The sequence below is a fragment of the Serinus canaria genome, chromosome 17 (assembly GCF_022539315.1).
Source record: "Serinus canaria isolate serCan28SL12 chromosome 17, serCan2020, whole genome shotgun sequence".
Lineage (NCBI taxonomy): Eukaryota > Metazoa > Chordata > Aves > Passeriformes > Fringillidae > Serinus > Serinus canaria.
In genome coordinates, this window is record NC_066330.1 from 4,130,548 (window position 1) to 4,153,569 (window position 23,022).

Consider the following 23,022-nt stretch of genomic DNA (forward strand, 5'->3'; position numbering starts at 1 on the left):
TTTAAAAACTTTTCCAAACCAATCAAATGCCAGTGACAGGATGCACATGGAACCTCTTGAAAGAGCATAAGTGGTTTTTCTCAGAAGGAGAAGTACCTTTTGGGTAACCTTTCCACAAGTGAAATATCAAGCTCATTGGACAACTTCTCCCATTTGGAAGCAATAACTGATGTACAAAACTTCTGCCTTGAAGATGAACTTTGGGATCTGTGGGTACTTGCAGTGATGGTTTCTCTGTGTTGTTTCAATGATGCTCTGTTCTCTCTGTACAGACACCCTGCTAACAGATGTCTGCAGTTAATGGGTCTTCAGTGCTGAAGATTTCAGAAGGTTAAAATTGTTTTCTTGAATACTAAGTGTAAGTTTTGTGTGAGAGATTTCTTCTGCCTTGCAGTGGCTTGCATTGTGTTATTCCAAGTTCTCCAGCACGTGTGACTCTAAAACCCCAAAGCCAAACAGCCAATACCCAACCAACCAAGAGCAAAGCCCCAAACCTAGAAAAGCTGAGTGCAGTTTTCAGCAGCCTTCATTCCTGGACTGGTCTGAGCTTTGCTGTGCCCTTCTGAGGTTATTTTCTATAAGAATTTGGTGCTGCTGCTTGGCACATTCCTGCAATAAAAGTGTGTGTTTGCAGGGAATCTGCTGGGCACAGAGTTTGGCTGGCTTTATGAAGTAGTAAATTTTCTGTTGCTTAATCTAATATTCCAGAGAAAAACAGTTGTGCAGGCAAAGGAGAATGTTGCTTCACCCTCCAGAAGTGCCATTAGAGATCTTGATCTTGTTACAGTCTTTGCTGTTACTTGTAAGAACTGTAACATATTTAAGGTCTGCTGCAGTCAGAAAGCACAAAGAAAAGAGTGGGTGTCCAACAGAGAGCAACCAACTGTGCTGAAGCCAGGGAGGCAAGGCTGGGGCCAGCCCTCTGCCTCAAGCATCAAATCAGGGTGAGTTGAACCCTCTTTTACTTTCTGGTGGATTAACTAAGCCTTGTGCTCTGCCTCTGTGATGTTAAATTCTGTTCAGAATATGTGCTGCTCTTTGAAGTGACAATATCCATCCTGCACCTTCACTCAGGGTTTTCTCTCCTTTTCCAAAGTACAGACTTGCTGTCCCCTCCATGGAGAGGTTTTGGTGGCACTGGCTGAGTGCTCATATCCAGAGTTAGGGCTGGAAGATGCTCTGGGCTCATGCACTTTTTAAACCTGGGCTGCTCCTGGCATCTCTGGGCAGGATGGGCTGCAGGGACAGGGCCATGGAGAGAAGGTGCTGGAACAGAGCAGATGTTGACAGAAGAGCTCTCAGAGAAGAGCTCCCCTCAGGCAAGGACACCAGACCTGGAAATGCCAGTGGGGCTGAAGCCTGGATTCTTTGGGGCTCCTGGGCTGACTCTGGGAGTGCCACAGAACTGGGACTGGGACCAAGGCTGCTCACCTGTCAAAGAAACCAGCCTAGAACTGAGCAAGCTGGAGTTGTTGAGCAAGCTGTGTTCATGACATTCCCATTGAGCTATTTCTTTTCTCATCTCTGGTTTTTCCTGCCCTCATTTATGAGCTTGGCTGTAAATGCCTCCTCAGACAGGAGCATGTTGATGAGCCTTAATGAGTTAATATGATCCCTGTGAGCTCTATATTGCTGCTTAAAAATACTGGCCGTGGTTGCTTTAAAATCCAGCATTTTCTGCAAAGGTGCATCATGGCACCAGCTGGAGGGGGCTGCAATGGGGTTGGGACAGCTGAGGTCCCCATGGAGAAGCATTCCTGCACTAGCCAGCCTTTTCCTGCTGCAGGCTCATTTGGAAATGGCCTTTTCACACAAGACCAGTGCTTAATATATCACTCAGACTTTGCTCATTGTCTACAGTTAGTAGTCTAACCTAGGCTCAGGAAAGTAATTAGGAGAAATAATTACCGGCTCTCAGTGATGAGGCAACCTCTCTCTCCCTCCCCTCTCCCTCACCATGTGGTGCACCTTGGTAGTGACTCAGAAAACACAAGAGGACATTATGAATCAAAAAATAAGTCTTTACCTGTAATTAACTGTGCACACAAAAAGGAAAACGTGGTGATCAAGCAGCCATTAATAGTTGCTTTACTGGAGGAGGATACACCAGAATCAAATGCTCATGGTAAAATGTCCCTTTAGGTCGTGGTTCTGTTATAACATTTAATCCAAACAAAAATAAGTCTCTACCAAAAGAAGAATTTGACCCGTACACCATACGGACATGTGTGGATAAGACACTGCACTCCTCACGTTCCAAACGCCTCACGGCCCCTGTGCTCTCCATAAGTGCAAGAAAACAAAACTCAGCCATGAAAATACAAAATCAATGCAGCAACTACAGTCGTAGGCAACAGTATGTGCGTGGCCAGGCCGGGCCCGTGGTGGGATGTGGAAAATGCAGCAGGGATGGACCGGAGTCCCCTCTCCCCTCCCTCCTGTCCCTGCCCGCTGTGCGCTGGGGCTCTGCTCTTGTCACCACAGGCTCTCCCAAACCAGGACGCTAAGAGGAGGGAAAATAAAAACACCACCCCAGCCTATACCAAAGTAAATAAAGTAATAATAAAAAAACCATCCCTCGGATCGCGCCACGGCTCTCCCGGAGCCCCGGGCCGCCCTGCGCGGAGCAGGACTGGGTCGCTGACTCTGGGCGGGCCGTGTCCCGCACAGAACGCTGCGGTCCCCGCGTCCCCAGGGGCACGGACCCCGGGCTGGCTCGGCGGGCAGCACTCAGCGCCCCGCTCCCTGCGCACCTCTCTGCTTGGAAAGTGGCCCCAAAGACGTTGTGCAAGTCCTAGCGTGAAGGAAGGCGGAGGAGGAGGCACTGGGGACGGCCACCCGTCACCCCGGTGTCGCCAGCTCCCCGGGCTGGGCTCGCTGTGCAGCCTCAGAGATCCACCCAGCCTGGCAGCTGCAGGGCCAGCATCCCCAGCGCCAGGGCGGCCAGGCTGCCGCGGGCACCGGGAGCACCGTCACAGTCCTTCTTGTCCACTTCACAGCGGGACTGCTGGCACAGGACGCCCTTGAAGCCCACGGGGCAGATGCAGCGCTGGTTCTGGTAGCAGGTGCCGCCGTTCTGGCAGAGCAGGAGCTCGTCATCGCAGACATTGGCTGAAAGGTGAGAGGAGCAGGTGTTACCCAGCGGGGTTAAACCCCTTGGATGCTGCAGGAACTAGATATTAGTTCCGAGGGGTTAAATTAGGGGGTGACAGGGAGAGGAGCAGGTGTTACCCTGCACTGTTAAACCCCTTGGCTGCTGTAGGAACTAGATTTTAGCTCCAAGGGGTTAAATTATCCCTCTGCAGGGTGAGAGGGAGAGGAACCGGCATTACCCTGGTGGGTTAAGCCCTTTGGCTGCTGCAGGAATTCGATTTTAGCTCCTAGGGGTTAACTTATCCAGCACTAGAGTGTCACTGCCATATTTTCTGAAAAATCCCCTTGCCCAGGATTTCTCTCCCAGGAAGCTGAGAAGCCTCAGAGAAAAAGGAAAATAATATTATCTAATTTGCTTCCCCTGTGTTTTGCTGCTTTGGAATGTGTTTGGAGGTTGTTTACCAACAGGTAATTGTTTCATTGGTTTCATGTGAATTGTGTTTACTTATTGGCCAATCACAGCCAGCTGTGTTAAGGCTCTGGAGAGAGTCATGAGTTTTTCAGCAGTATCTTTTAGCCTTCTGTCTTTATCCTTTAGTATAGTTTGGTATAGTATTCTTAAATATAATATAGATCATAAAATAATAAATTAGCCTTCTAAGAACAGGGAGTCAGATTCATCCTTCCTTCCTTCATCTGGGTTCATCTGGGAACCCCACAAGTACAAGACCAGAGCAGCTCCAAGGCCAGCAGAATGCAGTGGAGGGGTGCAAAGCTATAAAGCTATATATCTATATAGCTTTATATAGCTATAAAGCTATAGCTTTTCCATGGCCAAAGCTATAAAGTCATTTTGGATTTGGGAGGAATGGCCGGAATCTGCTCACCCTGCACCCCGAGCATCATGGGGCACCCAAGGCAGCAGTGCTGTAGGTGCTGCTCCTGTTTGGAGGCACTCTCAGGTGCCTGGCCCTGCAGTACTCACGGAAGCAGCCCTGTCTCCAGTAGTAGTTGGGCAGGCAGTCGTCACACTTGGGCCCCGTGGCGCCTTCCCTGCACTCACAGTAGCCGGTCTCGTTGCAGCGGTCGTGCATGGAGCCGATCTGGTTGCAGTTACATTCTGGCCAAAGACAGGGAGGTCAGAGCCTGTCCTGCCTGGGGTTCCATGAGGGAGGGGCTGGGGGCTTTGGGGAGGTCTGGAGATGTGCTATGGAAGAGAGCTTAGAGACCAAGGGGCTGGGAGGACGCGTTGGCCTAAGAGGCCCTGACAGTGCAAACAGGCACGGGTGCAAAGGCCACCCCTCTTTGGAGCTGAGCCTTTCCTGGCTGAGCAAGGCATCTGAATCCAGTCAGAAGGACTTTTTACTGTGAGGCACAGGTTGTCCAGAGAAGCTGTGGCTGCCCCTGGATCCCTGGAAGAGTCTAAGGCCAGTCTGGATGCGGCTTGGAGCAGCCTCGTCTAGTGGAAGGTGTCCCTGCCCATGCCAGGAGGCGGAGCTAGACAGTTTTCAACCCAAACTGTGATTCTAATTTTTAGGCTTTGTTTTCAGGGAAGGGATGCCTTGGCAGGCTGCAGAGACTGTACCAGCTGCCATCCTTGCAGAACGTGCAGGTGGGCCCCACACCCTCCAGAGAGAGACTGAATATGAGCCCCACTCACAGAGTGAGGACCCAGCTGGGGCTTTGCTCACCTACACAGACATTTCCTGTGCTCACCTATGCAGACACTCCCTGTGCTCACCTATGCAGACATTCTCCATGCTCTGTATCCTTTAGTATAGTTTAGTATAGTATTCTTTAATATAATATAGATCATAAAATAATAAACTAGCCACACACACTCTCTGTTCTCACCTACACAGACATTCCCTGTGCTCACCTGTGCAGACACTCACAGACACTGCTCTCACCTATGCAGACAGTCCCAGACACTCTGCTCTCACTTATGCAGACACTCACAGACACTGCTCTCACCTATGCAGACACTCCCAGACTCCCTGCTCTCACCTATGCAGACATTCTCGTCGTCCAGCTCGGCGGAGCTGTTGCGGTAGAAGCCCAGGCGGCAGTGCTGGCAGTGCTGGCCCCGCGTGTTGTGCTTGCAGCTCACGCAGGTCACCACGTTCAGGAAGTCGATGTAGCTGCAGCGGTTGGAGTGGCCGTAGCACTCGCAGTCTGTGGAGGAGAGGAGGGGACAGCTGGGGACACGGGGATGGAGGGGCTTCCATCGTGCTGGGAGCCACTGTGGAGGAGGGTCCTGCCCGAGGGAATGCCATGGCCACTGCCAGAGCAGGACAGGGCTGTGCTGTGCTGGGCAGAAGGAGTTCTCCACCACCATGCGGGGATCTGGCTGGAAATCATCACTCAGAGGTCACGGTCCTGTCATCTTGAGGTGTGGACAGGCAGGAGGCAGCCCCTTGCAATCCCAGGACATGATTTCTTTCAGAAACTGCATAATTATGGGAGCAGGCAGTGGAGGGGAGTCAGATGTTAATTACAGAGCTGCCTTGTTAATGAGCAGAGCCTGGGTTGGTTCTGGGGGGGCTGCAGGACCTGTGAGGAGCCCTGGCAAAGGCTCTGCCACTGGGAACAGAAGGGACTGGCCTGTGGGAGGGGGCTGGCAGAGGTGCTCTGGTGGAGATGGAGCTGCTGCATGTCCAGGTAAAACATCACAGCCTCTCTTTTTCCCCTCTGTATCCCTTCTCAGCCCCTTCCTGTTGTACCTTCCAGTTGTGAAGGGTGCTGACTCTCAGGTTAAATGTTTAAAATAAGCCTGTGCAAGGCAGTGTGGCTTGTGTGGGATCCTTCAACAGCTGGTGGGCAGATGTATGGAGGTTTGAACCAGGGCTTGCCTGGCACAGCACAGCCTGCAAAGCCTGCTGGTGGGGTGGGAGATGCCACCATCACTTGGTGAAATGCTCCTGTCCCCAGGGCTGACCTCTCTCAGCTGTGGGCACGTGTCAAAAAACAATCTGTGGGTGAATTTGTACTCAGGGGGATTGGATTTTGTGCTTCTTGTGTTTGCTTTTTGTTACCACGGCTTGGGATGGTGACAGCCTTGCAGTGTCAGATCCAGGTGCTGGATCTTACTGGGAGTTTGTAGATCTTTGAGTTTACACAGTGAGATGTGCAACTGAGGAGAGAAGGACTTGTGGCCCAGCTGGCCTGATCAGGAGGTTCCCAGCCAGCAAGGGCAGGGCATAACGTGAGCAGAAGCAGCCTCAGCCAGGTCTGAGCTTTCAGAGCCTTTAGAGCTGGGGCTTTGTTCCAAGCAGAACATTAAACATTGAAGGAGGGATGGCAGGGAAGGGTGTGGGCTGGCATGCACATGCGACTGGAGGAGGAGATGTGATCAATGACATGATGACCAGGGAAGAATGAGCAGGGCAGAGGTTTCCCCCATGGTTCACAGCTGCCTGAGGAGGAGCTGAGAGTCTCTTGTGGTCTCTGTGAAGTAACTTCTGCTTCATCAACTGATATCCAAAGAATTTCTGCTCAAATGCTGCCTGCTGCAAACCCAGGTGTTGTTTCAGACTAGGGAAGCACAGCTACACACAGCCTACAGCTAACCACGACTCACACAGACCCTCCCCGCCTTCTCCATGTCTCAGTCTGCAGGACCACATCACCTGAGTGAGGTCAGGGAGCCCTGGAGCACCTCCCTCCCTTCTCTTACCTTTGTATGTTTCAATGGGAGCCACGGGGCCAGAGTTTGGTTTGAGCCGGATGAGTTTTGAGCTCTTTGAGGATGCTTGAGAAAAATCAGAGAAAATCTTTTTCTCCCTGCTTAGCAGCACCCCCTGTCCTCCCCTGCCACGAGAACAATGCCAAGAGCACCGTGCTGGCAGCACTGGCATCCGTTTCTGCAGCAGACACCTGGGAGCTGCTACATTTCTCCTCTTCCCCTCCCCTCCTCAAAGTTGGATGCATGAAACACTCAATGCATGGATAACTCAATGCACAGCACTGCTGCAGAGCTGGGAGCAGCTACTCACCCGTGCCCCCTTTATGGTTTGGGATAAGGATCTGCCACTTCCAACCCATTTCCTGCTGGCCACGGAGCTCAGGCCAGCTGGCCCCCAAAAATCTGCCAGCAGGATGAGTGCTCTGGAGGTGGCATCTGGCAGGGGTTGCGAGAGGGTCTGCAGAGCAGGTGCTGCTCCAGGCTGGCCCTTCCCCAGCAGCACATACCTGTCTTTTTCTTGTGCTTCTTGCCTGCAGAGTGTGCTGTGCGCCCTGGTTTGCTCTTGGGAGCCGCTGTGCCGGAGGATAGAACAGGTCTGAGCTGTGCTGGGAGGGGGCTCCCAGGGCCATGTCACCCTGTTCCCTCAGGGAAAAGGACTGTCCCAGCTGGAATGGGGCTCCCAGGGGGCTGTGCTGCCAGCCAGACCCACACAGAATGACCCAGCACTGGGGGAAAGGGCCACCAAGCCTTGGGAGGTTTTGTGCTTTCTGGAGTCCAGGTTGAGCAGCACTGAGGTCCCACGGGGTGCTTGGAAGTGGGGTCTGGATCCATTGGGGTTTTTTGTGGAGCTTATGCCCTTGCAAGTGCTGGGGGCCAGCTCCAGCCACCTGTCTCGGTCACATCCTCCCAGTGACATTGGTAGCAGGAGGTGGCCCTGCTCCCCGTGGGCTCAGCCATGGTCAGGGTGCACCCGCTCCTGCTCCCAACACCATCCCTGAAGCTGCTGGTCTCCAGGGCCCTACTGGTCTCCATGGCTTTCCTTGGCCCCAAACATCCCCAAAAGATCTCCCGGGGCTGGATGAGCAGAGCTGAGCTGAGCTGGGCCCTCTGAGCAGGAGATTGTGCTGAGGACAGCTGGGTGTCCTGGCCTGTGGCACTGAGGGAGAAACCTGCCCCGTCCCACTTGGGGACAGGCCTGGCCTTACCTCTCATGCTCTCAGGAGGCTCTGGTGGCTTCAGCTTCTCTCCAAGTGCTGCTATGTTTGGTGGGTCATCACAGGTGGCATCAGAGAGAACATCACATTTAAAACAGATCCCCCCATGTCTGCTTAACAGGGTGGCAGAGGGACACTGGAAGCTCTAGGCAGGTGTCAAGGCTGGGTCACTGGAGCTGTATCTGGCTGAGGATGTGCTGAAGCAGGAGGGAGTGACAAAGTCTCCTCAAAGTTAGCATCTCTAAGTGTGAAGAGAGGCAGGGAAAATATTCTTAAGGGGAAGGTGTGGGAGCTGCTGGACAGTTGAGTGTTGGCATGGGGTCCTGACACTGCCCAGGCACAGAGAGAAGCCAGATCTGCAGAGCACTGTCAAGGCTGTCACTGGCTGTCACAGAGCACTCCTGGCCCCTTGGTGTGGCTCCATCCCTTGTCACAGCAGCAGGAGCAGCTCTGCCTCTCTGTGAGCCCCCACAGGCCCAGGATGCCGGATCTGCACAGGAGGGATGCTAAAACCTACAGCTGGAGTGAGCTACAGGGTGGGAAAGAGGAGCTGAGCACCAAGGGCAGCTCCCAAAGCCTGTGTGTGGTGGGAACCCTGAGGAGGAGAAGCTTCAGCCTCAACAGCCAGAGAGAAACCTCCCAAGGCTCCCACCCGGAGCACCTCAGGCAGCCACGGAGGAGCTGAGCCAGGAAATGCAGCAGAAGGATCTGTGCTCTGAACGACACAGGCCCGACCACTCACAGGGAGATTCTGCTCTACAAACAGGCTCCAGCCTGGGAGATGACAGGATTTCCATGATCCTCTCTGTTCACACCAGCAGCAGGCTGTGAACAATCCCTTCCACCACTCACCCTCCTCATCTTCCACGTTCAGGCCCAACCCCGAGGCTCGGCCCAGCTGCGTGTGGGGCACAGACCAGGCCCGAGCTCCTTGCTGGGCAGGAGGAGCAGAGAGGCATGGAAAACACAGATGCAGAGCTAGAAACTACAGCATTCTCTGAGCTGGTTCTGGCTGCCAGGAGCCAGCTCAGCCCTGTGGCTCCTACCTTGTGCTCCTGGGCCAGCCTTGGCCGGGGGAGAGCCCACCTGCAGTGGGGCAGCCGCCGACAAGCCGGGGTAGTCTTACAGTGATCAAAGGGAAAATGGTGTTACTGTGGGAGCTGGTATCCCCCCAAAGCCCTGCAGCATTCCCACAGGGAGTCAGAGCTCCCAAATCCAGCACCCAGCCCTGTGCCACGGGGGTCTTCAGGCACCAGAGCCCTTGAGCTGGAAGGGGTAGTGTGTGCTGAGCTGCCCTGTGCTCACACCTGAGCCTGAACAACTCTGCTCTGAAACAACAGCTGAGAAACAGCACCCACACCTGGGATGGAGGCACCAAGCCCTGGTTTCCAATCCCAGCCTCCACGCCCTCCTTCAGGCTCTGCTGTTCCCTCAGAAATACAAATCAAAGAATTTCCAACCACCGCAGAGAAGTGGAACCAGTGAGAAATTGTGCAGCTCACTTGTTTGGTTTCCCTGCAAACCCTCACCCCCACTGGCTCCATCCCCCTCCCCGGCTTCTCAATATTGGTAACAATCTTCAGGTTTGCTAGAAAACAAACCAGGGACTAAAAATTTTAAAAGCCATATTATTAATTTCAAGCTCCAGTTGGGTAACATAAGGAGGAGGAGGAAAAAAAAAAAATCTCTTGATTCTTGCCAAGTTTCAAAGGACAAACCCGAGTAGGAGAGAAATGTGATTTCCCAGCTTCATCAAGGGGATGATAAACAATACAGAATAAAAAAGAAAAAAAAAAGATTATTTTTTTAATGACAAGCTCTAAGAGAAGGTGATAGACATTGTCCTTTTCAGCTGGAAAGTGGAAACCAATTGATATTAATACGGTGTTAAAGAGAATATGAAAAAATCCCTGTGCAAATTGGCAAGGGTTTAATTAGAGTCACAATAAAAAACAGCCCTGGAGGCATTTTGCTTTTTAGTCATTCACATACACCTCCACTCAATCGCATTTACAGAGCCAAGAAAATTATTAATGCTCATTATCCTGAGAACCTTTTCCTTTGTAGCTCTGGGCCATAATGGACAGTTTTACATTTTGAGAGGGGGAGAGAGAAACATTTTGCCCCAGACCCACTCCATAAAATGGGAAACGATGGGCAGCTCTGATGGAAATTGCTGTTCTTGCTGGCCTTCTGAGGAAGTGGAATAAATTGAACCAAGAAGTCACATTTCATAGCAAAAACCACTGGGGCAAACAGCACTGGAGGAGTGGGGGGGCAGCCTGGAAAAGTCCTTCTCAGGGATCCCTTTCCTGCAGGACCTCCCCAAAGCCAGGCTTTCCATGCTCAATTTCTGCTCAAGACCACCCAGCAGGGCTCAGGCTGGTCCTGTTTTTCCCAGAGGTGAACTGGCACTGCTGGGACTGCCATGAACCAGACGGATGAAAATTGAAACAGAAAAAAAAAATTAAAAAGGAAAAATTTGGGTTTTTTGGTGGGTTTTTTCCCCTTATTTTGAACATGGGAAAAAATGTAACAAATGGCAAGGAAGAAGTTGACAGGCTTCAAGGAGGGCTTTGAAATAACAGAACTGCAGAAGGCAAAGGAGAATAGCACTTAATTCATCCTCCTAAGGGTAACTCTGTGATTTCCCTTCCTTCTACCCACTTTGGCAGCTTCCCCTGCCTGCAGACCCCACGCCTTGCCCATGAACTCCTCCCTCTCTCCCTCTCTCACCAGGCACAGAAAGCATCCTACATCCTACAAGCACGACCACAGCTCCACCTTGACCACGAAAGCACCACGAGCAGCCAAAGGAAGCAGATGTCTAGCAGCTCCATGCCACCCAGAGACAGCCCAAATCCAATCCACTCCTCTAGCCTACGTGCCACGCTGCTCCTGCCGAGCTGCACCCACTGCTGTGCGGGGGAGAAGGGAAAAACACGCCGGGCTGCCTTGAAATACCTGGGTTGTTCTGTGCTTCTGTCACGGGCACTGAGGCAGCGAACTCAGAGGCTGGCCTGGTGATGCTTGCTGATGGTGGGAAGCAGAAATTCAGAGGGCAGAAGGCAGTGTGTCAGTTAGAGGGTGGGACAGCACAGGCTCGGGCAGGACTGGTTTAAATGTCTGGCTTTAGAGCAAGGAGGGATTTTAAAGATTCTAAAGTTCAGAAGGGGGGGTTACAACAGAGTATCTCAGTTTGGGATTTTGACCCTGCTCGGGGGTCACCTCCTGCAAATGTGCCCTACCAGGAGTTCAAGGGGTCACCTCTTTCACAAAGGGTTTCCCTTGGGGCCCAGGTGAATGAGATCTGCAGGCACTTGGGAATACCATGGTTTTAAAGAAATGCTTTCTGTTTTGCATGGAGGAGGAGGAACAACATCTCTGGCCAAAAGCAGATCAGAATTAAGCTGTGCCTTGATTCCCTGTTGCTGGTCAGGGGCATGGAGTGGACTTTGGCATCAAGCCCCTTGTGCTGCCCAGGTAAGAGCTGCTAGTGGTCCTGGCTGCCCTCTTCTGTGGAGCAGCCCCTCCAGGGACACCATCCTGGGGTGGGACCTGGCTCTGCAGAAGCACAGATGGGGATCTGGATGGGGTGAGGAGCGAGGAACTCGGGCCTGGCTGTATGAAGCCAACGACTTGGCAGCTGGGCTACAATTTATTAATTTTGTCCCTTGCTATCAGTTAATGAAAGCATTAGGAAAACATTTTCTCTGCCCAGGAAGCAGGTTTTGGAGAAGAAATAAAGCCTGTGATGTCTCTCAGGTCCCTCAGAGCAGCCTGGCAGGAGAGGTTACCCCCAGCACCCCAACTCCCCAGAGACACTGTCTGCCTGTGCCAGAGGTGCCACAAAGGCAGAGCACTGCAAATCACACAAGAGACACACGAAGCAGCTACCCACAGAAACACAGCAAAAAATAGCCCTAAAATGTCACTACAGGTGAGCATGGATAAAAATCAGATCAGCCCAAGTGTGTTGTGTGGATGTGGATGTGATCAGCTGGCCCTGCTGGGGCCGTGAGGATGGGTGAGCTCCGTGCTCACCTCCTCCTGCTCAGGTGGGTCTGGGTAAGGAGCTCTTCCTAACAGAGCTGAGCCTTGCAATCTTTTTCCAGGGTCACTCCAACTCCATGGAAGTTGGACCTAAACCCTCAGCTCCCTGATTAACTCCTCAAGCAGGGTACTTCCATGAATATATCTATATTTGCATAAACATGCAATCAAGCTTCCTCATCCCTTTGACTGGCTTCTGGCAGCTCCCCCAGACAGACTGTTACTAACATGCTGTGGGTGTAAAACGTCCTCCTGGGAAATATCAGGCCCTGAAATCATGGCAAAGGGAGGAATGCGTGTCTAATTCCCCCATGAACAGCTTAAAAAAATGTCCTGCTGTTAAGTTTTATCTGCTCATTTCCAAAAGACAAGGAGAAACGCTGTCTCCTTGTTCAGGGGAGGAGGGAAGGAGGAACCCCCAGAAAAAGGACAAAAGTTTTCCTCCACTGGGAGATTTCAGAAATTAGGAAAGGATGTTTCTGGCACGTGTGTGAGCTCCAGCCCTGCACGCTTCCAGCGTGGACAGCAGCCACCTGGGGAATGCTGGAATTCTGCAACAGGAAAACTGCACCTGCAGTGCATCCATGGGTTTGGCCACAGGGATTTGGTGCAGGATTGGGACAACCAGCAAGGACAGAGCAAAACCAAGCTGCTCTGAGTCTGGTGGCAAGTGGCAGGAGGTCAGGGATAGAGCAGGATGGGGCACAATCCCCTCTCCTTACAGAGAAATACATGGTTTAAATTTATTATGGATCCAAAAACTCTTCCGTCCCTTCCTGCCCTGCTTGTCACGGAGCTGTGAGAGCATCTCTGGCAGCTGTGTCAGAGACAAGAGCAAACCAGGGCTGCCTGGTGGAAGGTGAACCAAGCCAGGGTGATTTTTATCCATGTCCCTTCATCATCCTACAGAGCAGAGATCCACAGCCACCGACACAGCAGCTGAACAAGGAGCGGAGTCCTGGCTCCTGAGCGGGGCAGGGAGCATGGCACCCACCTGGTTGGGTGGTGGTGGCTGGTATGGGGGTGCTGCTGGTGGTTGTGGTGGTGGTTGTGGTGGTTGAAGTGGTGGTTGAGGTGATGGTGGTGGTTTTTGCAGTGGTGGTTTTTGCAGTGGTGGTTTTTGCAGTGGTGGTTTTGGCGGTGTTTACTCGCTGCGGTCGCTCGTACGCTGACAAGCAAAGAGAAGAGTTGGGAGGCACTTACTGGGGGTGGGGGGGTGGGTTTCCATGCCAGCCTGCACACAGTGAGGCTGCTGCTGCTGGCCTGGACTGGTGACAGATTTCTCAGCACGGTCACAACTGGGGCACTGGCAGGATTAAGGCGACGGCAGCTCCATGAGGCTCCCGCAGTGAGGGCGGGTGTGTGTGTGAGCAGGGGCTGCAGCCTGAGGCTGTATCAGCTTACTCTGGTGGTGCAGATATTGGCTTAAATACTTACAGCTCCATCATAAACTAATTGCCAATTAAGCTGAAAGGGGGAGATGAAGGCATGTCTGGGCAGGGATGGGGTGAGGAGCGGGCGGGAGGTGCCAGGGAGCCCCCAGGCCAAGCTGTGCTCCCACTGCCCGCTGCCCATGTGCCCAGCTGTGCTCCATTCCCTGCTGCCACCCCTCCCCAGATTACCTGGCACCCTCAAAGCCAACCAGGACCATTGGCACCCTTGTTTCCAGTGGCACCCTTCAAATTTTGGGATAGCTGGGGGCTGGGGGGCAGCAGAGCCCCCCAGGAGCCAGGAGTGATCCCACCCCAATGCTGCCCACAACAAGCCCGACTAAAATAACACTGGGACACAAATTCCTGCTTAACTTACACCTGCTGCCCTCCTGTCCTTGTTTGTCCCACTGCTTCATGCAGATTATCGTGCTTAATTTCATAATAGCCCTGAGCTAGTTTAAATACTTAATTTAGGTCACTTCTAGTCTCCTATGTGGGCTAAATAATCTCTCCTTAACTGGCCTTGGACATAAATCCCTCCTGTCCTCCTCCTGCACATCGCTCCCAGCACCCTCCCAGCTTCCAGGGAAACAAAAGTAGTGCTGAGGATGCCAAGCTTTGTAAATGGGAGGGAAAAAAGTTATCAAAATGGTTTTGAAGACAAAGGTGAAGAATATTTTGAGCTGTTGAAACATTTATTTCTTAAAAATCCTAAATTACTTAAGGGAGACCTTTAATTTGTATTTGAAAATTTCAAGTAATTAACTGCTAGAAATCGAAAAATGGTTCATTTACCCAGAAAACCTGTCCTCCACTTTTCTATTAGGTGCATTTTTCTTAATTGCATTTGCATTTCCCTGAAACGATTCCTCCTCCAATTCTTCCCACTTGCCTGCAAACCAAAGAACTCATTATTCATTCAGCTCCCTGATTTGTTTCTTCTGGAGGGGCACTCTGCACCACAACATTCAAACCCAGGCTTCTGCTTACCCAAAACTCCAGGCTCTTTGATATCCAACTACCTCCAGCTTTGTTAAATAAGGAGCACTCTCCTGCCATCAATCTTGCAGCAGAAATCCCTGCTGAGCTCTGCCTTTGCTGCTGACACCTCACAGACATTTGTTCATATGCATACACGTGTACATACAGATGTACACACACTCTAGATGCTTTTTTATTGATAGCCCAAGGTGACCCAGACTGGATTCTACACCAAATAATTCACACCCAGCTCCTTCTCAGAGCAGAATTCTGCAGTACTGGGGGGCTAAGGGGGGGAGTTCACAGCCAGCACTGGTGATTTTGAAGAGTCTTTTTTTATTTCCTTTCCAGCTGCCATACTAACGAACCTCATGGGGGGAAACCATGCCAGAGGAAGAGGCAAAATGAGGCTGCTGAAGTCAGAGGAAGAAAATATAAGACTCTTTGACAGGACAGAAAATGAGGCACAATTAGGGAAGACTTATTGCCTGGAAAATGATAATGGATAGAAAAATAACCATATTTTTTTTTCCTAGTGACATCCACAAGGATCATGCCAACATTTCAGTCAGGGTTTTACTTACTGCCAAAGGCTGAGCCTGCAGCTGCACCTGGAAGAAACAAGAGGAAGCCCAGTCACTGGAAGCAGGACACCATCAGAAGATCACACAGACACACAACATGGGACTGAGCAGCAGCTAATTAGTGGGGGCTTGCTCACAGGCACATCAGTTTGCTGCTACAGCTTAAAAGCTGCTTTTGTCAAAGCACAGAAACAGCCAGACAACGCTGTCTGGGCTGCTGGCATCTCAAGCCTTTCACCTGGGGAAGGAAAACCAGCGTGGTCCTTGCTGATGGGTTTTTCTGTTAACCATTTCCTTGGGCTGCTGTGACAGCCCAGGAAAGGACAAACACATAGGAGCACTGGGCTAGGGACAAGCTGTAGGGTCTGAGCAATCACAGGATGAACTAGGCTGGAAAACACCTTTTAAATCATCTAGTCCAACCTGTGAGCTAACACCTCAACCTGAGTGCCACGTCCAGTCTTTCAAACACATCCAAGGGTCTCCCTGCAGTAACACGTGGGTGAACCATGGAAAGTCTCAGCTCTGAGTGAATAGAAGAGGCAGGACTGCCAAGAGCAGAGGGCTTCAGAGAGCTGCCTCTGGGGCAGAGGATGTTGATGTGGGGAGAAGGAAGCAGTGGAGAGAGTTGGGGTGGGGAGGAGGAAGAAGACTGAATGACGGATGGGAAGAGAGATGAATGGGAAAAGGAAGAGCAGGGGAAAAAGGGAAATAGGAAGAGACACAAGGAATTGAGGGGAGGGAAAGAGAGAGAAGAGCATGTCTGTGCCTGTCAGCACCAGAAACTCTCCCAGGCTCCTTTGAAGCAATGCAGCCGCTTGGTGGGAGCTGACAAGCTCGTTCCCTTTCAAAGAACCTGCTCGTCTACCAGCCCTGGCACACACAAAACATTCCTGTCACGGCCTTCGGAGCCTGAATTTCAGCTTTGATCATCTTAAAGCACATAAATCTTTCAAAAAATTTGGGGGGAGGGAGAGAAAAGATTCTCTTTGGTAATGCTCAAAGCTGCTGCTTGAAAGGCTGGAGTGGCTACTGTGGCTTGGTGACATTTAAACAAGTTTGCTAATGTGGAGTGGACAGGAGCCCAGGAGGAACCAGCCCATCTGTGGAGTCTCCTGCCCCAATTCCCTGCTCAGAGAATGGTGGGAATGCATCCTGCATCTCGTTTGTGTGCTGCCACCGCTGTCAGAGCCGCGTTCCTGCAGCTGCTGGAGGAGGCTGGGGCTGTGCAGGAGACACCAGCAAGCACAGACAGGATCCAGAGAGCAGCCAGCACTCCTGCAGCTGAGCAGAGCCAGTCCAGAGCCCCATGGCTGCTGGGCAGCCGTGCTCAATAACACCTTTGTCAAAGGACAATAACTGGCATTGCCCTGAAGCTGTGGTTATATCTTGGCCTAAGGTCATCATCCCCGCTCTTGACCATCATCAGATTCACCACTCCTCTGCCAGCAGCCAGCACATCACCTCTGCACCCACCAGATCCTCTTTCATTTCTCTGGGTACCAAGACAGGGTGAGAACCCATTTCCCTTTGGAAAGCTGAGCATCCTGCCCTGACTGGAGCTGGAGAAGGACAAGAGGAGCGCCCTGTCCCCTCTGTGGGTGTGGTGCAGGGCAGGGCAGGGCAGGGCAGGGCAGGGCTGGCTGCCTGCAGGGTACTCACAGGCATTGGGGGACCCGTTGGGGAGAGGCAGGTAGGAGCCTGCTCGCCAGGACCTGGAGCGAAAGTTCTTCTTGCACTTGCCACAGTCCTGGCCCGTGGTGTTGTGCTCACACTCACACTGCAGGCTGCCCTCTTTGAAGGTGCACAGGTTGGCATGGAGGTTGCATTTACACCTGGAGGGAGAAGACAAGGAAGAGCTGTCAGGTGTTGCTGCTCCCCCAGTGCTGAAAATGTGCAGAGGCCGGGCTGGTCATCCCTTCCCTGCTGCTCCTGCAGGTTCTTCTCACTGAACTCAGCAGTTTTTCCCCAGGTATCTGGTGCTGGGGTTCAATGTCCACCTCTTCCCCCTGGGGCAGATCTGCAGCCCCTCATCTCAGTGAAGTATCTCAGGATGAGGCACTTCACTCCCACTATCTGGCTGAGGAGCACAGACTGTTTGATGGCAAATCAACATCTGCAGCTGGAGAGACCAAGGAGGTGTCCCTCACATGTCAGGCTGGTACAGGAATCTGGGTAATGACCTCAGATGGAGGCTTTGACTTGGAGGCAGTCTCTGGCTTTGGGTGGAGGAGCTGGGCTGGTGGCACTCAGCCCTTGGCCCCTGTGCACTGTGCCAAAGCCAGCAGCATTTCCCCCTGTGATGTGAGGCTGCCCGGCACAAACCCTCCTCCCTCCATGCAGCACAGCCCCAGCCTGCTATGACCAAAATAACACAGACAACAAGCCACCAGCAGCATCCACCAGCTAGTCCCCCCTCATCAGAGAAGGCAACAACTAAAAACGCTGTTCAGCAATTTGCAAACATTAAGAAACTTTTAATGAGCTCTAGTGCGGTATGCAGGGAATAATTATCTTTGTGCACAATAATTCCTGTTGCTCAGACTCCGGAGGTGACTTGTGCAGAGCACAGAGCCTGAGCCCATAACTCACACGTGGCTCTGGTGACTCCTGGGCCCGAGCTGAGGCCATCAGACAGAGACTTTGGGGACCAAAACATCTCATTTCATTCCAGACAGCCGATCCCTAGCCCAGCCTGATGGTTTTCCCTGCTTTGTGCAATAATTTACACTCTCAGAAGCAGAAGCATTAGACAACAGTAATGCTGTGCCTTCTGAGTAGGGGTGGAGAAGTCTGATGGGGCAGCACTTCCTTTTACAGGGCTCAGGAGATGCAGAGCTGGGGGAATGAAACAGGAAACATGACCTGCTGCTCCTTGTGCCCTGTCTGCACTGGGATAAACAGGCTGGATTAGGCTGGAGCTGGGAGTCTGGTGCTGGTGCTGCGCATGGCCCCCACTCCTGGTGCCTCTCCCTCTCCCCTGGAGCCCCCAGAGAAGCTCCCCAGCCACCTGCCTGACCCCCTGAGGCCTTTGCCCTGCTCTCCTCACGCATGGCTGGATAAGCTGACCTCATGTATGATTTCTTTTTTCCCTCTCCCTCCCCTCCCTGTCCTTAATTCTAGCAAACCCCGCTCAGAGGCTAAACGTAAGCTGGATGAACAATCTCTCCCTGTCTTACAACCCTGCCCTGTGTCTGACCAAGCAGAGGAGGGAATTTTGCAGCCTGTGAAAGGGAGGGAAGAAAAAAACGTGGCCCAGGGAGCAGAGGCAGGCTCAGCATGCTCCACTTAGGAGGCAGAGCTGGAGATGCCGTGTCACGGCTGGAAGCACCGACAGCCCTGCTGCTCTGGGACTGAGCCACCAGCCCACACCCAGGGCAGGGAGGTGGCTTTGGCTGGTGCCTACAGCCAGAAGGGATGCTGCATTTCAGATGCTGCAGGTCCCCTCTGGCTCTGGTGAGGAAGGGTTTGGGCTGGGCTGTGCCAGCCCTGTGGCACAGGCGCTGCCCAGCCCCGGGGCGCTGCGGAGCCTGGCTCTGAATTATTCAGTGTCCACACAGCCTGGCCTCCTTCTCTCGCTTCAAAACGAGCAGACAGAGCAGAGCAGGCAAGGATAGTGTGGTAAAGCAGGTTAAAGCAGGTCAGAGCCTCCCCACTGCTGCTCTGGGCCCTGCCTGAACAGAGCAACAGCTCTGGGAGCTGCAGCTCTCCTCCCTCCTGCTCTGATGGGTCGAGGGGATGGGGCAGCTCCAGGGTACAGCCTCAGCATCATAGGGGGGTTTTAGGAACCCCAGGGGAGTGGGTACAAGGATGGAAGGGACTGTCACAGCCCTTGTTTTCCCTGGAGTTTGGGATGAGCTGGAGGATGGTGCTTTGCTCCAGTGTTTGACCCCGTGAGTCATGGACCAGTCACAGCAGGGACATCAGCCCTTGGTGGCCACCAGCTGGTCCCCGTGGTGGCCTGAGGCAGCCTCAATCAACCCCCTCCACACGTGGCACCTCCTTGCCACTGGCAGGAGCCAAGCAGACATTTTAGGCTGATTCTGGCTCCCAGTGCAGGAGGGTGAGACCTGTTCACCATTAATTTGGCTCCAGCTACAAATCCTCCTCTCCACAGTGGGACCTGGCCTTGCTGAGGTACAGCTGTGTGCAGGAGGGTCACAAGGGTCTCCTCCTGCACACACAGGAGGGTGCAGGAGGGTCACAAGGGTCTGCTCCTGCACACACACTGCTCACTTGCTGCTGGGGAGGGCTGGGGGCCCAGCACCAGCTCCTGGGACAGCCCAGCTGCCCCCTGCCCAGTGGGATGGGACAGGGAGGGAGCTCATGGATGTCCCCCAGCCAGGTGTGATAGAGCACTGCTCTTCCCAGGGGAGACCCTCACTTCCTAATTGGTGAAAACAAGGAAAATTGAGTCAATAGGAAGCAGAGGCAGTGTTCACCTTGCCTCCCTGTGTCTGGGTCACTGATTTTTCTCACTGCTAGACCTTTTGCCACTGTGCAAAAGTTTTGTTTTCTGGAGGATCAATTTTACCAGGGAATTGCTTTCTGAATTCGACCTTTGAGGATCATCAATCTAAGCAGGGAGCTGTAACCCCAGCAGGCTGACCCCACAGCACAGCACTTTTCAGCCCAATCAATCAGGCTGCATTATTTAATGGTGAATAGCCCAGCACCCTCAGCCAGCCCCGTTTTGGGCACAGGTTTCTGCATCCTGCAGCTCAGGCTCAGTGGATCAGCTTCAACCCCATCCTCAGGCTCCTGTGCCTCCTCCTCTGGGCCCACAGCCCAAGGACAATGGTCTGTGCCTGCCTTTCCCCAGCCAAGACTCAGCTGCTGGAGGCTGGAGTCAATGGCATTAGCCCAGTCCCCTGGGTGGGAGCTGCTCCTCCTGCTCGCTCTGCTCATCCTCCTCGGCGCCCAGCCACGGCAGGAAGGAGAGGATGAAGGGAAAGGTTAGGAGCTGCTTAGCAATGAGGCTTAAAAATCAGCAGCGGGGCAGACACCTGCTCTGTGTCCTGCAGAAGGGAGCCATGGCCCTGCTCCAGCCCCAGGGCTGCTCCAGCAAAGTGCTGGTTGCAATATGGTCTCTCTGGCTCTGGAGGAGATCTGGGGAGCTGCGAGTGTTTCTCCTCTCTGGCTCGTGGGTCAAGGCTGTGCTGACAGTGCATTCAGAGCCTGTGTAGGGTCAGCAGTGGTGGGGAGCAGCCCCAGCAGGACCCACAGCACCCCTGGGCACCAGGGACACCCACCCTGCCCCAGGCTGGCAGGAGGTCACACCCCTGCACTTGGCATGCAGCAAAAGCCGGCTCACACTGCTCCCAGCAGGAGTGGTCGGAGCAATGTGTGCCCCAAGATGTTACAGTTTGCACAAAGGGGGATTTCTGAGTTTATTTTAGTGCAGGTCATCCAGCTTTCCTCAGAGTGGTGCAGTGTGGTTCTGATGCTGCCAATGCCTCCACCAGGGAACATCACAGAGCTTGGAGCACTGAGGAAAGTGCCCTTTTTCCTTTTTTTTTTTTTTTTTTTTTTTTTTTTTTTTTTTTTTTTTTTGCGGGGGGGGGTTCAACCATAAAGAGCACTTTTCTGCGATTCTCCATGTCAGCATCCTGGAGGTCACAGCAGTGAGCTGCTGGAGAGGTGTCTGGTGCCAAGCCCACGTGTGAGGGGAGGAGATGCCCACACACAGCAAGGGGGTGAGTGCAGCAAACCTCCCTCTGTGCTGGGAGTGGGAAAAGAGCACCTTTCCCTGAGCTTTCATTAATAATGACTTTTGAAGTAATTTTAAAAAGCCATCCCAGCCCTTTGTTTTCCTTCCAAGCATTCTGACTTGTTTTAAAACCCCTTTTCTCTCCTCAACCCCACTTGCAGAGCAGGGAAACGAGGCAGAGAAAGGCAAAGAGCATCTCCTCATCTCCCTTCCTGCAGGGATGGGGCAGCCTTGGGGTGTTGGTACCCCCTCAGACCCAATGCAGTGACACCAGAGAGCTGCTCCATCTCCTTGTGCCTCTTGCCCAGTTCCCATGAGACAGCACTGACTGCCCTGAGCTCCTTAAAATCCCCAGACATGGAGCAGCAGAAGGCCACCACCTCCCCTGCAAGCCCCTCCAGCCCAGCCTGCACACTCCTCTCCACCAGGATGCTCTGCCCGGCCATAGGGATGCTCTGGAGACTGCAGGTCCCATCCTGCTGGGTTCCAAACCATCACACCCCTGCTTTTCTCACACCCTGGGCTTGGCTTTGCCCCCCTGCTCCCTTTCTGCCGGGGAGAGGCAGCTCGAGAGCCGCTAATGACTGCCGGCCCGAGGAAGGCTTCTCCGAGCTGCTTTCCCCTGAATTGTTTGCTCTCACTGTAATTGATGAGCCTTTAATGAGTCTCGTGGGACGATGTGTTTGAAGGGAGCTCTTTCCTCGCCGTCCCCAAGGAAAAGGATGTTTCAACTGATCTGGGCTCTCGGGGAAACATGAATAACTCTTCTCCATCTCTCTATTGTCATCCCCAGCGCTGCTGGCAGCTCGCTGCCCGGCCATCACTTACACACCTCTGCCTGCTCTTTTGCAACTCTTTTGGCAGCTCAGCAAAAGCAGGGAGCAAATCTTTTGGGCAAAGCATAACGGGTGCTGAGCTTGGATTGTTTCTGGCCCATCTGTGCGTGTGGAAGCAGGTAAAAATAGCTCCTAATGGCTGGGCCATGGGAGAAGCACAGTCCCTTTGTGGAGAGCAGTTGTATCAGGATTTGCCTTGCTGGGGGATTGCTCTGCCAGGGGTTTGCTGTTGCCAGTCCTGGAGCAGGGCTCAAGGGATGAAGAAGGCAATGGTGGCTCATCCCAGGGAGCTTCTCTGAGCCTGTGGTCCAGGGGCTGAAGGAGAAGAAAAGCTATTTTAACATGTTGGTTTTTTCAGCTTGAACCAGGGTGAGAGGCTTCTGGCTTTCACTGCTTTGTGCAGAGCCAAAGAACTGAAAAAAACCCCTGAGTTAGGTCAGAGGGTTGTGAGCAGGTTGTTTTCCTTGTGGGTTTTTACTTTTGGTTGTGTGGTAGGGACGGGTGAGTCCTCCCAGCAGGAAGGAACCCTCCTCACTGCCCTCTGAAATGATTTGAGGTTTGGGTTACAAAGATGAGACAATTTAAAAGATGCCAAAGTGGAGAGCACGCTGGCTGGCCGTTCCCATCCGAGAGGCTATTTATTTTAAATAAGTTGACACTCACCAGCTGTCAAGATCCTGCTGACTGGTGGAACATTATTTATATTCAAAGCTGTCTTAAAAAGCAAACACAAACCCAAAGTTCCCCATTAGGGGGTCGGCCAGCAGAAGGGAGGAAGGGTGAAGAGGACATCACATGTTTATGTGAACATAAATATTTGCAGAGTAATGTGTATAAATGCTCTTAGTTTTTCTCCTGGAATGCAATAATGCTTGCAATTGAGTTCATTGGCCAAATTGAATTTGGGCTCCAGCAGAAGTCTTTTTATATTAAGTGCTTTAACATACATCACCTTCTCAGTCTATCGATGAAATTCTATTATCCGCTCAGGGCCGGACACAGCTCGGCAACAAAATCGGAGGGGGAATAAAACCCTTCACAAACCGAAGCCAGGAGCTGGTAATAGGACCTGGGGCATCTGTCTCTGGCTATCGACAAAGTGTCAGCAGTGTCCGGGGAGGGGAGGGGAGGGAGGAGCTCTCGGGGTTTCTCCCTCCCTCCCTCCCTCCCTCCCTCCCTCTCTCTCAGAGCTTCCTCCCCACCTTGCTGCAGTGGGACTCAAAACCTTTGCAGGACTCCAGCAAACAGTTGCTGCACATTAACTTAATTTAACTATATGACCAAGAGCAAGGTTTTGCTGGAACTCTAGCTAATTCCAGCCTGGAGGAAGGCCAGGGAACTTCAGCCATCCAGCTCTGGGGCTGCCCAGCATGGAGGCGAGGACAGGCTGAGGAACACTGCTGGCACAGACCTGGCTGTCCTTCACAAGGATG

General features: G+C 52.7%; 1 protein-coding gene across 3 annotated transcripts in view; it reads right to left on the minus strand.

Annotated features, from left to right (window-relative positions):
* Positions 1-2,030: 2,030 nt before the first annotated feature.
* The window catches only part of NTNG2 (netrin G2), a 48,999-nt gene continuing 28,007 nt past the window's right edge, over positions 2,031-23,022 (minus strand). For 2 of the 3 annotated variants that reach the window (XM_018917683.3, XM_009093403.4), the window contains exons 4-8: positions 16,706-16,878; positions 15,044-15,070; positions 5,101-5,268; positions 4,079-4,213; positions 2,031-3,111 (exon numbers count right to left, since the gene is read on the minus strand). In XM_018917683.3, the coding sequence (XP_018773228.1) occupies positions 2,888-3,111; positions 4,079-4,213; positions 5,101-5,268; positions 15,044-15,070; positions 16,706-16,878 (727 nt within the window). In that variant the 3' untranslated portion in view covers positions 2,031-2,887. Of the gene's footprint in view, positions 3,112-4,078; positions 4,214-5,100; positions 5,269-6,769; positions 6,845-7,284; positions 7,351-7,983; positions 8,035-9,038; positions 9,114-10,956; positions 11,026-13,039; positions 13,214-15,043; positions 15,071-16,705; positions 16,879-23,022 lie in introns of all 3 variants that reach the window. The other variant, XM_050981087.1, reaches the window with a different exon arrangement.